Genomic DNA, 15,675 nt, shown 5'->3' with positions numbered 1-15,675 from the left:
ACCACCACAAACCTCCCCCCAGCAGCTCCACCACAACGGCTGTAATTCTACCCTTTCCAGCAAACACGCCAGCAGCTCTAGCGGGCAGCCAAACCTCTCCCTGAAGTCTCCCGTGCCTACGGAGAACATCTGTACTACAGGAAACAAACTCAAAAAAATGACAGATGAAGCAAGAAAAACAACTAGAAAACCTGGAAGTAGGAAATTTCTACTTGTCCTCTGGAGCTCAATCTCAGTTTACGTTAGAGAGAGGATAGATATTACTGGCATGAGAGTGTCTATCAATCAAAGGTCTGTTCAAAATGAGGGTAGCCTTCATCTGAGGGGATCACACTGAAATTTCAGTTTACCTAAAACTTACCCAGGGGAGGGAATACTCAAACTACGCTGAATCACTTGGGTCAACACAACAGCAAATTTCAAAAGAAACACTGTCTAAACAAGTTTGGTAACATGATCCTGAACTCTGCACGCTGCAGCATGTTCAGAGATAACGCACGATGGCCGAGCAACTGGACTTGAGTGACAAATACCATTTTCACCCCAGGAGACTAGATCTGGACAGTACAGCTGAGCTCTGTGCTCGGGAAATTAAATGCCGTACGTGTATGCTGCACAGCTCACGGCCTCGTCGTTTGTTAGCAGAAGTTTCTTGTAGACTCTATGAAAACTGAAGGAAAAATTAGCACTCAGATTACACGCAAAATCACCGTTTCTAGAGATCCGTCTTTTTTTTTTTTTTTTTTAAGACATGCACCAAGAAGTAATTCTTAATAATTCTTAAGGCTCCTGCTCCCACTCAAATCACCTTACGCAAGGAGGGTTAAGAGACCCACGTACATCACTGACTCCTTCTGTAGGCAAATGATACTAATGGGGAAGCTGTCCAAACGTAAAGCTGCTTTAAGCTCCAATGATCCTGTCGTTTTTGTTAATCAATTTCCAAAGTCTAGTGTACAACAGCTTTCATGTAAAATAAAAACCACTTTACCACACACAAGACATTTCGCTATCATGCACAGTTCTCCTTAAACCCAGGACACAGGCTATTTCTGAAAAATTATCCTGCTCGTGAGATGTTCGGTAGTGTCCCCTTTCTGTCATTTCTTCTCTGTCACCAACGATTACAGGTCTTAGCACTTTCTCAGGCCTGACTCATTTAAAAATACCTTGCTGCAGAAACCACACATTTGGCCATAAAACTACAACTCGTTATGGGACCAAGCATCCCGTTGCAGTAAGTCTTAGCTTGGCTAGGGACAGGGCGGGGAAATGCTTGCAGTGTGAAAGATACAGAGCAGAGAACAAAAAATTAAATATTTTCTACAAGGTTTAACGAGTGCACAAGATGATCAATCAAAGAACGACCACCAAAAGCCATGACCTCTTAGGACACTGGAAATAGCCCAGAGTGAGACAGCAGCTTCCTCAATCGCTGCCACAAGGCCATTTCAGCAGTCCTACTCTAGCGGAGGCAAAGCATAGGAAGGAGAACATCTGACCATCAGTAATGATGGTGAGTACTACGGAACAATCACGCCAACTCAAACGGACAAACAAAATCAACAGACTTGCAACTTGCAACGAGATCTCAAAGTAAAAGCTTTTCTGATTTCATCTAATCAAGAAACACAGTAAGGTCAACTTGGCATCTGCAGCATTTCTTCTTACTTTTCTGTATTCTCCATAGGAAATAGCTTCAATATTGCCAATGTTATGATTATCCAACTGTAAATACTGCCCGGAGACCCAATCCTGTAAGCTGATCTTGTTCTGCTTTCGCAGCTGAAAAGTTTCACGGGTCTCGACTACAAAAAAGACCAAGACTCATTTCCACAGCAGTTATTAGTTGATTGCCTAGGTGCCACTAACTGTAGCAGGACTGAATCAGACACTGATTCACGCTGGTTTCTACACCTTTGTGGAAACTAGCTGTTTCGTGAGGAAACAGAAATGGAGGAGGCAATCGAACATGCATGGTGCCTGGCACAAGAGGGCCGCCCCTTCTGACGGACTACTATACCAAACAAAGCAACGACTCCAACAAGATCCATAAATAAGGATTGCGTTTTGTGGGCAACAGAAATCTCACTGCTAAAACCACTACACCACCAGAATACGCTTCCATAGAATTCAATCACACTGGCCAATTTTTCGCCAAGAAATTAAATTAAAGCAACAAAACATGCTTGCAAGCCCTCCGTGTTTAGAAATCCCAATGGGTTTTTGAAACAATCCCTAAGGGTAAAGTTGACCACAGAAATACACAATGTTTAGCATGCTTAGAGTTAGCATGGAATTTCAAATTTTAAAACTTGTTGTTTCCCTTAAGTATGTTGTGAGAAACAGAATTATCTTGTGGACAGGACACAGGGCTAGGAGTCAAGGGTTGTTCTTCCTGACTGCTAAAGATTTACTGTGTGACCACAAATAAAACCATCTGCCTATAAGGGCTCAGGCTTGCTAACAAAAAAGCAAACACCATGATACACCAAGACAATTTAGCAATGATGGAACTCAGCCTGCAGACTGCGACTTACCCATATAGAAGTGTCTCACCTTCTATAACAGCCAGTGGAGGTCTGGTTAATACCATGAATAAAGAGAGCGTCTAAAGAATAATTTGGCCCACTCTAAAACAGAGGCAAGTGGTTGGTCAGCTGAGTTGCTGCTGAGTTCCCTGTGCTGTAACTTGGTGACCTGTGTGCAGGCATTGAGACTTGGGGTCTTTCTCCTGAGTTGATTCTCATCCCATCTGACAGCTGAACATCTCTGACTGTGACCGTCCCCCCCCCCCCCAACTACAAGGTAAAACACATCATTTTAAACATCATCTATTTTAACATTCATCTTCTGGAGACTGCTGCTTCCATAACACTGTTGGCACAAGCAAAGTCATACTGATTAAGGTCACACTACCTTCACTGACTTTTTAAAACTTCTAGCAAAGTCAGTAGGAATTTAGTAGTACTCATCTGGTACTTTTTATTGTTGCTGAAGTGACTGTAACTCGCAGCAGGAGCTTGAGGTAACTACCTCCAAATAGCATGGAGGTATCTGAAAAGGAGAACATCTGTCCACAGCCTGTACACTCAGTTTCTCCAGCAGTAGAGATAATTAGTGCACATTAATATTTCAAGTGCTTTGAAATCCACAGACAAAAGGTGCACAAAGAAGTAGCTTTTCCCTCCACAAAAGAATTATTTGCACATACAGTGCACTATTGTATTTCAGGAGTCCTACTTCTCTTTGATGTAAATCCTTCATTTGTCAGTACCATCAAGACAGACTGCCCACAAGTCGCAGTGTGAATAAGCGGGAAGAGAGTGCCTTGGAGTCAAAGCCAGGGACATTAACTAAGGCTGGCACTTTGTTACACTGGGAAAGAGAGAGAGAGACGACAATGGCTGTGTGAACACAGCTCTGAGTTCCTGCTATGCTTGGTAGGGACGACTGGTGCCACACCACCTTTCCTGAGAAAAATTACTATAACAAAACACTTTCTAATTTTTCACCATATTTTCTCATCCCTAAAACCTGATTTTAAAAATTGTAAAAAGCTTTGATGAGAGCTATCTTGACAAGTTTTCAGGAAGCTTTCCTGCTAGCAATACTGCCAAGGAATTTTGTTGTCTAAACACCATTTACCCTATCTAAAACAGTTCTCCCTAGTGAAATTCCCATTTACTGCAGAAATTTAATAACATTTGGCTCCAAGGCTGGCAAGGTTTCAATGCCAGGCAGTCTGATTATTCTTTCCATGATTATTGGGAATATCTGCTTCAACAACACCACCAAAAACATACAGCAAGCACGTCTCTCACAGTCTCAGATCATACTCATACTTCTTGCCATACGTGCCCTTATCCAGCTGCAAACTCTTCAAGCTTTGCCTCTAACCACTTGAATTGTATTGTTATGTGCTGTCAATAATATGGCCTGTAGCAACTGGGAAATAAAAATATTGGCGCAGTCTAAATTTAATTGAAGATTTTAAAAAGAATCCAGTGGGTATTGTTCAGATTACACTATTCATTTTGTTACGCAATTCAATTAAATAGAAAACTTTGCCTTTTCTTTTTAACTTACCAGACGGCAGCTTAGCGTTTATAGTCTGACACTTTAATGGAAAGCTTGTAAAATTCAGGGTAGCCCAACGTATGCGCAATATTGAAAACACCTGAACATGTAAATGTTCAGATTCTATTGAGGTAAAGCTTAATTTAAGATATTAGTAAATCTAACTTTTTCAGCCCGAGATACAAACAGATAGTTTTTTTCCCCTATGTAGAAACAGGAAACGGAGACAGGAGTAAAGGTTAAACTCTTACCTTCTTGCACCAATATTACTTTTAGCAGCTATGACAGGTGCAAGACTGTACTTCTCTAAATGCCATTATCCTGTCTCAGGTTAGAGCAGCCAGAAAGACTTATCCAGGATAATAACAGGTAAGAGAGAACTGCTGCGACCTGCATCGATGGACCAAGAGAGACGCAACAGAAGAAGAACAGGGAAGCAAAAAGAAAAAGAGAAGGAAACAAAGCAGAAGAAAAACGAGGGAAAAGAAAGGAAAAACCTCAAACAGTGAGAGGTTAAAGAGACAGGATTAGAAAGCGAGACAGGCGGGGTGGAGAAAGGAGAGACAGATAAAACCCTCACTAATGGAAGCAGCACTTTTTCGTAGACATTAATTTAACAGTTACTTTAATGGTTGATACTAACTGTATGTCAACTTGATTGATGCGTTGTCACTTTGATAGTTAAGGTTATTGGTAGAGCTGCAGAGTTGATGTATTATTACTTTAATTCTTCATTTGGGGGCTTTATTAGGGCATATGGGAATTTAAATTGAGTAACTAAAGAACCTGAATTGATTCACGGGAATCTGGTCCCAGCACAGACACAAGGGTGCCTGGCGCAACAAAGCAAAGGCTGATGCAAAGGCACCTCAGAGGTGTCTCATATACAAAGACTGGTCTGCACTTTTAATAAGAATACCTTTCTATACTGACAGAGCCATCTATGACATAACCTGCTGGGAACTGTTATGGAATGACCATTAATTGATTACATATGTCCAGTTACTGCCTTATTAATTGTGTGTTCTCCTCCTTTTTACTGCCAATCCACAGCCTACCTTAGGCTGAAAGCCCTGCAGGGCAAGGACAATGCCTATAAAATGACGAGGATACAGGGGAATAGATAAAAAAAAAAATGTATTTAAGGCATGTGGTCTTTCCCATTGGAAATCTGCAATTAGGTTTTCAAAATGCAATCCACATAACGTTTTCCCAAGCTTCCAATCTTATTTGTATGATGATATGGAAAAAGAGTCTTACAGTTGAAACATTTCTCCATAGCTGCCAAAGAGCTGAATTCCATGCTTGTTCTTGGACAATTCAACCTTCCAGTTGAAAAACTCAACTGAGGCTGTAATGCGTCAAAACCATGGTAGCTTTACCGAAACTTCTAGCAACCGCTTTGCACAAGAAAAGAATCTTAACATTGCTCTCACGCAAACACGTAACACAGAAGCAACTGCTTCTGGCAAAGCTTTCTTATCCCATGCCAACAAAACGGGTGTGCAACCTTTGCTGTTCTGCGTTAGAAACACCTCTCTTCTGTGCATCAGATCTTTTTCCCTGTGCACTAGATTTTTTTTTCCTGTACACAGTTTTATGTCTGCTGAAGATCTCTATCAGTCATGTTTTAAAAAACTCAAATTAAAATAACTGGTGTTAGAGACTTCAAAAAGAGCAATCATTTAGCTAATTCATCTTTAAAAGGTTTCCCACCTAACTTGATTCAGACGTGATTTGCCTGCAAGGCAGCTCTAATAGGAAACATGGAGCATGATTTTGTAAAGTGGGTGCTAGCTAGTAGGGAAGAACCTAGTGGGGACCCCAGACCACCATATGCTGCAAAAAAAGCAGAACTGAAGGCGGACCAGGCTTACTATTTACTTGTCTGGGAGGAAGCAGAGGACAGGAATGAACTATGCTCTCTCTGCTTTAAAATAAGCATCACAAAGAGGGGCATTGAGATGCCTATGTCTGTGTGATTTTGCTGTTGTTGTTATACATGCAAAAAAAAAAACCCAACAAACTAATTCTGCTGAGTTTCCCAATTGTTTCAGCTCATTAAACAAATCAGGAATATTCTACTGGGGTTGGAGAGGACAGGACAAAAAGATTTTCATTTATAAGAAAAACTTTCCCACGCGCACATTTGATCCAGTGCTAACAGAGTTAACAGGGTGCATTTTGGGAAATATAAGGCATATTTAGTTTTATTTTTTTAATGCCTGCAGGTTGATGTTTTCCAGCTGTTTCACACTGTGTACTCTTCTTTTTTTCCTGCTGGATGTTAACCAGGAATTTGGAATCCTCTTCCTTTATCGGACATCCAACCAAAGATTCTCACATGTGGTATTTGAATGACTGGACAGCCCGTGCCTTAAGTGCATTTGGTTACGCAGAATTAAGTATCGCTTTCCCTCTGGAAAAGGGAATATTTCCTTTTGTCCTGAGCAAGCTAAAAGCTGACAATTGACAAGGAGAAGGCAGGCATCACTGCAGAATTTCCAGATTTCTTTAGAGGCCAGTATGCTTTTTACTACGCCCCTGCCTCTAGACAGACTGAAATACTGGTCTCAGTACTCAAAAGGTTCTTAGGGATGTAATTCTCAGATCACTTTGAATCCCACAGCCTGCACGAAACTCAGATGAAGATTTGGCCAAATTTAATAGTCTTCTGGTTCTTAGTATGAATTTAAGTTTTTATCAAGGTCTTGTAATAAACCACAGTCTTACCATTCTGCTGCTATGAACTATTTTCTGCTTAGAATTATTATTAAACTGCATTCAAATAACAAGAATTGCTGAACTTGCCCACGCCCTGTTGAGCCATTCCATACCATCTCTTCCTTATAATAGGAATTCCCTTGCAATAGGAAGAAACTACACTCTAATGTCATTTTATGCATCTTCAGAGTCTGGATTACAGTAGTCACTGGCATAAGGTTTAAAAAGTTGGAAGTCCCTGTGCAGTTGCTGAAAAGTGGAGCCATGGAAGCTCACTGAGGAGCAACACAGCCTTGAGCACAGGAATCACCTTCTGGATGTTCATATGTAATACTGTATTTGCGCCCATAGAAGTTTTTAAACACAGGCCTTCATTCTGCACCTCAGTAAATATTTCTTTTTCTACCAGTCCATACACACACATAAAAAGTAAACACTCCCTTCTCAGTGTTTACTGAGTGATCCTCAGTGTTTACTGTTTACTCCTTTCTCAGTGATCACCTGATCTACCTGGAGCTCTGTTTGCTTGAAAAATCCTTAAACAGATTATTTTTTTCTTTAAATGAAGGCCCATATGTTATTTTACAATAGCCCACATTTTAAAAAAAAAAAAAAACAGTTTCATAGGCCAAAATGTTTTTCTCTATTGCTGAATAACCTTTTCTGGTACTACAACACATTTAAATGCTGCTGAAAATTTAGATCAGCTGAAAGTGTCTACTCACCAGAAATCAAAGGCATTGCCTCACAGTGCTAAGTATATGCCAAGCAGGTTCTGCGTACCAGAAATCTCCTACGTCACCAACTGCGTGCCATCAGCAACATTGGCACAAGAGCAGTTAGGCTTGTATTTTTATCCAAAGCCTTTTTAGCAGTTTTGTCAATTTGTTTTTCATTCCTTTATGTTTACCCAAGCAGTACTTACCATCTTCAAAAATTGCTCCTATCTGAAATGATAATTCAGAGCTATGTTCTGCTTCGCACGGATAAACTGCTCTTGCTTTTCGGTGGGCAACGCTGAAAAATGAAATTATGAATTATAGTCATTTTTGATCACTATGAAGACACTCTCCTTTCTCAACCATTCTCTCTCCATTCTCATTTGGAGATGACTAAAACTTTAAACACAATCTCACATCCATCATTACAGGCTTACAATTCATACACAGAAATGCCGAAGCTTCACAGCTTACTGTTGGCATTTCTGAATATCACACTCCCAACTTCATGCATGCTTATTTTTATGATAGTTAAACTCGACTTTCAACTACAGTTAAAATTTTGCCAAGTGCTAATCAGCAATGAAATCAATAGTAGGCAAAGCATACTATACTTAATTTTCAGACTAATCATCTATTATATATTCTGAAACTTTTCTCCATGAATCTTCCAATTCAGCTTTTCGCTATCACTCTACAGAATTCACTTTTTATATTTGTTTACAAAACAAAATCACTAGACTACTGAAGATGCTGTTTTGTCCTAAACACAGGAAGATTTCTAACATTCCAGGCAGTCTTTTAGAGGTGTTCTCAGGACGCTCAGTCATAAGCCATCAATAGGAATTTGTCCAAAGTACTCCTTTCTCAAGATACCATAAGCAGAGATCTTGGAATATATAAGTATGTTTGGCACGTCTGATTTAATCACGCCTTTGTGAACTGACAGTTTGCTGCTGCCCAATGTTGCTTTGTTTCAACACAGCTCCCACACCATTAAATCATCTCTTGTTGAGCCCAGGCAACAAGAACTACACGTAAAACATTAGGAAAGATTCTCTCTGCCTCAAGGAACTTCCAGTCAAACAGATAATGCAGTTCTGGTGCAAAATGCAACCAGTAATGAGAAATGGAATTTTGTTACCAACAAAAAAAGTGTTGGAGAGAATTTATGAATATTACCAACTACTTTAATTAGAAAAGCAAATATTATAAAACTTGAAGGAAAAAGCTAAGATGATGAAGACCTTCAAAGGCAAATGTGAAAATACTTCCAAAGATGGAATACAACATGGAAGGAAGCAAAAACAGGATGGAAGGAAAGCAGACCAAAAGAGTGAAACAAAGGAATGAAACCACAGAGACAGGTAAAGACATGGGAAAGTTTTCCAGAGGCAAGAAGGCTAGGTTGAAAAACTTAATTTTTACATGGGTGGCTACAGAAAAGAAAGAATCTGTATTTTAAAAGCCACTGTAAGAGAATTACTGCAGTAGGGAGACACTATGAATTGACTACCCAAATCAAAGTCTGCTTGTATTAACCAACAAGCCACTCAATCTGGGTGCCTTCTACAAGGAAGGTGTCCAAAGGAAAAATCGGACAAAGCAGACAGTTATTTTATTCTGTCAAAATCACTAAGGGTGCATTTCTTGATTTCAGATAATCGTTTACATTCTGCAGAAGACTTCAGTTAGCTATTTTTAAAAAGATACAGAAAAAAAGGAAAGCAAATAAATAACCTGCAAAAGGTGAAGTGTACACCATACCTTTCCACTGCTCTGTCACTCCCAGTGGCAGGGTTAGGGAAGAAGAAAGCAGAGAGTGTAGTATTTGTGGCAGTTGGGTTAGCAGACGGAGTATTCATCCATGAGACCATCGATGTGCGGCTTTGACCAGGACTAAGAGGAAACACATTCAAGGTAGAGTGAACAAGTTGAATAAAATTTCTTTTCATACCAAAACATTTGAATCTTTTTAACTAGATAACTAGTTAGATCCTCAAATTCAAACCCAATAATAATGTCAAGCTGATTTTGCAGACACGGCCATCGTACGATTCCGCATTTCCTCCTTGAAAGTATTTCTCCTACACCCTAAGTTAAGACAAAGTACCTGAGATGTATGACATAACCAATAAGACGACAAAACTCCACATTCCTTATCTAATAAAGACAGATACAATGAAACTGCATATAGCAGGCTATTATTTGAGCTGCCACTTTGCCTTTACAAATTTTGATGAATCTATTTAAAAATCTTCTCAGCGCTGTACTAAGGCATGCACGACTGGGAAGATTTCAAAAGAGGCTGCAGCTATTACAACCTTGGGATCACGACGCTGGCTCTGGATTGAGATCTCATTCGCATAGCTGCGTAGATACTGCCTCAGTGGCTGTCCTCACGAACACACTGTTCAAATATGTCCATTAAATTAATGGCTGAATACGTAGTTGCCACAAGAGGAGAAGAAATAGCAGCCAAAGTTAAACCTTTTGATAGTCATTGAAAAACATACAAAGTCCTCCCTGACATAAAGGATGTTCCTAATTTTACACCGTAAAGAACTAAAGCATTCCAGCACTGGAAGCCTTTCTTTTACTGCATGGACAAAACAACAAATAGTCCAAACATTTAATGTCAGCATAGCTTTGGAACAAAAAGCTGGACTTCAAGCAGCTTCTAAGCAGAAATAGAATTAAAATCATTTGCACACAACTTTCACCCAGGCATCATCACTTAGAAGTACAGACTTCACGATACAGCATTTAGCAGTTCGACTTACTCCAAGATTAACCTCTTAGATAGCATAATCTGCAAAATACCACACCAAAATCTAGGAATCCAGTCAAGAAGGTTTTTGTGGGTGTGTAAATGCACACCTAATCAAGATGGAATGACCAAAAGCAAAAAAGGGATCAACAATCACACCAGTCATAATTGTAAATGAATAAAACAAAGCAGGAAACCTAATTTACATAGTTGATTTTAATCTTCTGTGCACTGGGATATTTCATTTCTAGAAGAAAGGATCACTATTGTTGGTTTGTATAACATGGTTTACAACCCAATTCAACTTTTACAAACTGATTTTCCTAGTCAATATATCTCATCGTCTTTCTAGGAATTACATAGTTAAGTAGACACTTATTTTTATTATTAATTTTTAAATTTAGTACATTATAAAATGGTGAATGGCACATTCCTTATTTAACAAGACAATAGTTTTTCCTTTGGATCTGCGTCAGGCAGCAATTGGATGAAAACTGGAATTCACAGTGCATGAAAACAGTGTTCTACAGTTAATTCCACTAATAAATATGAAACTTAAATGTGCTGGAATCATAACCAGAAGGGTTTATCACAACATGTTCTGCTTTTAAAACCATCAAACTTACCAAATAAAGGAAGGAATCATATGTAGTAAACTGAATGAAAAGCTGGATTGTGCTGACTAGAAATATATTTCACGCTTAACTTTGGGAGGAGGACATCTTTAACTTTGGGAGGAGGACATCTAGTCTGCTTCACTGCTTCTGAATCTTCCACTACACAATTATTTACATCTTCCAGTAATTACACACCTTTGAAGACCAGCACCTACATAATTTGGGGGTTTACTCTTACTTGAACTTGTTCCTCTTCCTCCCATTTTTATCTAAGAATTGAAAAATTTTCCTCAGGTAAAACAAAATCTTCAGCTAAAAGTGACTTCATTCAGAGAAGAAAAACAAAAAGTGAACACCAGCATTTGTATTATTTTCTCTAAATACTTTGGAAAAAAAAATTCTCAATGGTACTGTAAAGTTTATAAAGTTTGCTAGAAAGTAGATTATTTCTCTCTCATTCTGCGCATAATGTATACGTGCAGAATTAATTTTAACTCAGTAACACAGAAATGAACATAAACCAAAAGTTTTTCAAAAGTGAATTAAAAAAGTATCCTACTTGCATAGACTAAACTGCTATAGTTAAAACAATCCTGATATTTAAAGAAAAAACATTTTCCTTGTGCTCTTATTTATTCAATTCAACAATTCCAACATTAAGATTGGAGTCAGGCTCATTTCTGAAACCTGTAAAACTACAGAAAACAGAAAAATAATATTCCAAGTATACTGCCAGAACAGTATTAAAATGTCTCTAATGCAAAGTAATCATGATTCAAGAATATTCTACCTAGTGGTCTTCTCTAGTGCACACCTCAGATGTAGTTGCTTGGTTTTCAACAAGTGAATAACAAAATCTTCCCTTTATTAAATATTTCATTGAAACATTCATCATATGAATCTATGCAATTTATTTGATTGGCTCTAGAACAACACACACCACCTGTGTGTAAGACACAGGATTAGCAATTTCAAAACACTACACAGAACAGCCTACAAAAGATACCCTCCGACCCAGGAAAGCAGTGGTCATTCAGAAGAATACTTGGAATAAATACCAGATGGCTTCTTGCTGAGACTTGGAGAGAAAAGAAAAAGAAAAAAAAAAAAAAAAAAGAGGAAAAGTGTGCAAATAAAGGAACAGGAGATGAAATAAATGTTCAGATTCATGTCATGGCATGTTTATTTCTCAAGTCACAGAGACTCAACAAGAAGAGTGATCTATCAGCTAGTAAGACCATGCTGTCCTTTACCAGGATACAATATATAAAAGCATGCAAAAACTGGCAGGTTTTCTACGAATTCTGAGCCACTCCAACAGTTCTAGTGGAAAAACCCTCCAGAAGTGCAGGTATGTGGAGCACTGGGCTGTTCTCTCCCCCACTTTTTGATGAATTCCCTTAATACATTTCAGCTGTACAGAAAGCACTGCAGCACAGCTCCGGAATTTGCCTGTCACTTTCAGCTCCTGGCTACTGAGCAGGAGATCATGTTCTAGGATCCATCGGGGGGGGGGGGGGGGGGGGGGGGGGGTGTGGAGGGAAATAGTTTTCAATAGCAATATATTGACGATGTAAAGAAGGAGGAAAAAAAAGTATATTTAAATATTAAGCACATTCTAGACTTCTAGGGGTCTTTTTTATTTACTGTACTTGGCTATCACAAGAACCACTGAATTTTATTATTAAAACAGAAGGTGCTACTCGATAGGAAAAATCCGTTCCAATGTTGTGGGGTGTAAGCAACAAACTGCTGGATTTTATTTTTGTTTCTTGAAAAGAGTCTTGTGATAGCGAAGTTACCTTGCTATAAAGCTTTGCACGCCTTGTTTATCAACATGATGATATATTAGAAGGTATGCATATCTTATCATAGAGCATCTCAACTTTAAGAAGGCATGTTGAAGAATCCTTTCTCCTAAGGGCTAAAATGAAGGCAATGCATTTCTTGTGAGGAGAGGGGAAAAGGAGAGGGAAAAAAAAAAAAAAAAAAGCCTGACATAACCATCTATCTCTGAGAAAAAATGCTATTGTTTGGCATAGTGAATGCTGGGAGAAGGGAGGAGGGGGAAATGGCCTTACTGAAAATAAGCTAGAGATTTTGTACTGATATTCAGAAACAAACTCCTGAAAACAAGATTTTATTGGATGTTTATCTGGCTGGTTCCTAAGGTAACACAGCTAAAGAGCAGCCTCTTATCTTGAGAGCGAGGAAGAGACTCTGTCAAAAGAATCTACACTGCAACTCTTGAGAAAAAAAGGGTTGTTTCATACACGGGTTTGGCAGCCCCATGGCTGCCGTATCACAGCGTCTGGCTGACACAAACTCAATGAAAGTGTTCTTAAAAGGTTTCATTATAAGACGACACAGTATATCAAAAGGTGTCGGCTATTTCTGATTTGATATGCAATCCAATACTCTCCACCACCAGACAACGATCTTCCTGCATGTTAAAACCCCTATGCCTTGGTGAGGCTGAGGAGCAGAAAAATAGATGGACAAAATTCTATAAATTGTCACAGTTGCAGCAAAGCTGGAGGTAAAACAGGACAGAATGTCCTCATCCATGTTCCCTCTGAAAAGAAACTTCACCCCCAAAATCTGAAGTATGTAACATACATGCAACGTTCCTGAACCCTCATTTATACAGAACACATCAGTCAGCGCAGAAATAGAGGTTTTGTTAAACTTGGAAGCCCCAGTGAAGCAGCGAACACATTAGTGAAACGATCTTTCACGCCAGTCTGGTAAATCTGAAGTGAACGTCTACAGCAGCTGAGCTAAAGCAAAGCATTTTAAATAATTCAGACAAAGCAAAAATGAAGTATGTACATCTATAAGCTTATAGCATACTGCTGTTCCTTTTAGGAAAAAAAATCTGAGAGGCTGTTTTCCCTTGAATCATGTAAAGAAAAAAAAAAGGGGGGGGGGGGGGGGGGGGGGGGCGGTGCGCGAGGCGGAGACAGAAACTTTAGCTCATCATAGTGGTTGCATCCACATCTCTTCCTGCTCCGAGCACTTGGATCGCTTCCCCTGTGCTCCCACACTGTCAAGCCCAGCTGCTTAGCCCACTGGAAGACAAGGAGATGGCGAAGTCTATTTTGTATGAAGGACATGACTAAGTTCTATCATGCCTGTTTCAAAGGAGCTGCAAAGTGAGGGCTGTTGCTCTGCTTGCATAACAAAAGGGTACCAAAAGAAGTGCCTGCTCCACTAAACCAGGCTCTCAAACTGCTGAGTCACTGACGATGGGTGGCAGCTGAAACAAAAAAAAAACCTGCAAAATAAGCACAACGAGCACTGCTACATACCCGGACTGTGCCTTCTGCAGCTGTTTAAAGCATCTTCTTTTATTAAAATAAGATGATGACATTAGATATTATAAAAAGTTCTCGAGACACTGAAACTGAGGTCACTCATCACTTATGCAAAATCGCAAATTCACACCGCTGCCAGAAAGTACAAAAAGAAACTATTCCAATTTTAAAGAGACTAAAGATGCTGTCTACTCATGTAGCTATAACAAGGCTGTCAGGAATTCACTCAGCAGTCAAACAAAATTAATAACTATCTCCAAGGCTTCTGTTATGTGCAGAACACCCTTACTTCTGCCCTCCCTTGCAATCTGATGGCTCTTTTAACATCGGTTTGCTCACCGGGAATTCGAACAGCCCAAGATTTCACAAAGAACGATTAGCTTCTTCCCAGCCTGGTCACAAAGACCCTGACAGCACTCAGGACGCTGTGCAGCAGGGCTCTTATCACCATTTTGAAAGCCTCCGTGGGTATTAAAAACCCAAAACCCATGTCTATAGTGTAGCGGGTATACACCATTGAGCTGGGTAACAATATTTTAGTGCCAGGAGAACTAGTAAAGAAGAACTGCAAGAGAAATGAAAGAAAGACTGGATTATTTCCTCTGCCACCGGTCTCTTGCATATTCCTGAAAAGCCATTTACATTAGCACTTCCATTTCTCTTCTGGGTTTTGAGTACCTTCAGGACTCTATCTTACATGCTCCTACAGCAGCATCCAAGGTGGGATTCAGTTTCAAAACTATGAATCTCACTGTCCTGAGCCCAGAAACATAACTGCTTTAACAAGCCATGCACCCCCACTCATATAGACACTCAGAGGTCTGACGGACAGGATGCTTTCCATCCCATTCAGTTGGAAAATCCCAAAGGCTTAAGAGAGGGAAAGAGGAGGCGGCACAGTGAACAGATGCTCAGACAGTATCATCATCTTGAGGAAGGCTGCCCCACATCCTGCACCATGAGTCCATCCACAACAACCATCAGAAGTCACCAAGTTCAAGCTCCCTAGGAAACCCAGGGACTCTGCCGTCTCAGATCCCAAAAATGATCTCTCCAGTTGAGGAACAAGACATTAGTTTTCATGATGTAAATAAAGAAAACATCATGCAGATTATGTAGGGAACTTCCAGCCAAAAAGGAAGACTGACCCAATTCTGAAAACTCAGCACTGTGAGAAGTAAGTCTGTAAGCTCTGTAGATAAGCTCTGGCATAAGGCATTGTACTGTAAGGACAAATAAATCTGATGACAACAATGGGCCAGTTACAGTAACAAGTCTTTCCTTATCAGAAAAAGATTCTTAGAAAGATAATACAACATACACCAAGACCAGGGAATACTGAGAGTTCGGCTTTTTTGGTTCACTCTGAGGTCAACTGAAAACACACACAAGGCAGTCCACAGTGTTTTAGGGCATGACTTGTAATCCACTTTTCAACGAATCAGTCA

At 39.6% G+C, this 15,675-nt stretch overlaps 1 protein-coding gene across 3 annotated transcripts in view; it reads right to left on the bottom strand.

Annotated features, from left to right (window-relative positions):
• Window positions 1-15,675, bottom strand: part of ARHGAP10 (Rho GTPase activating protein 10) — a 159,309-nt gene that overhangs the window by 6,080 nt on the left and 137,554 nt on the right. For all 3 annotated transcript variants that reach the window (XM_086612395.1, XM_086612393.1, XM_086612394.1), the window contains 2 exons: window positions 9,291-9,422; window positions 7,730-7,821 (listed from right to left, as the gene is read on the bottom strand). In XM_086612395.1, coding sequence (XP_086468521.1) covers window positions 7,730-7,821; window positions 9,291-9,422 — 224 coding nt within the window. The remainder of the gene's footprint in view (window positions 1-7,729; window positions 7,822-9,290; window positions 9,423-15,675) is intronic.

The sequence above is a fragment of the Tauraco erythrolophus genome, chromosome 5 (genome assembly GCF_009769465.1).
Source record: "Tauraco erythrolophus isolate bTauEry1 chromosome 5, bTauEry1.pri, whole genome shotgun sequence".
NCBI classification, from domain to species: domain Eukaryota; kingdom Metazoa; phylum Chordata; class Aves; order Musophagiformes; family Musophagidae; genus Tauraco; species Tauraco erythrolophus.
The sequence above is the reverse complement of the archived record's forward strand: the minus strand, read 5'-3'. Positions and strand labels throughout refer to the sequence as shown.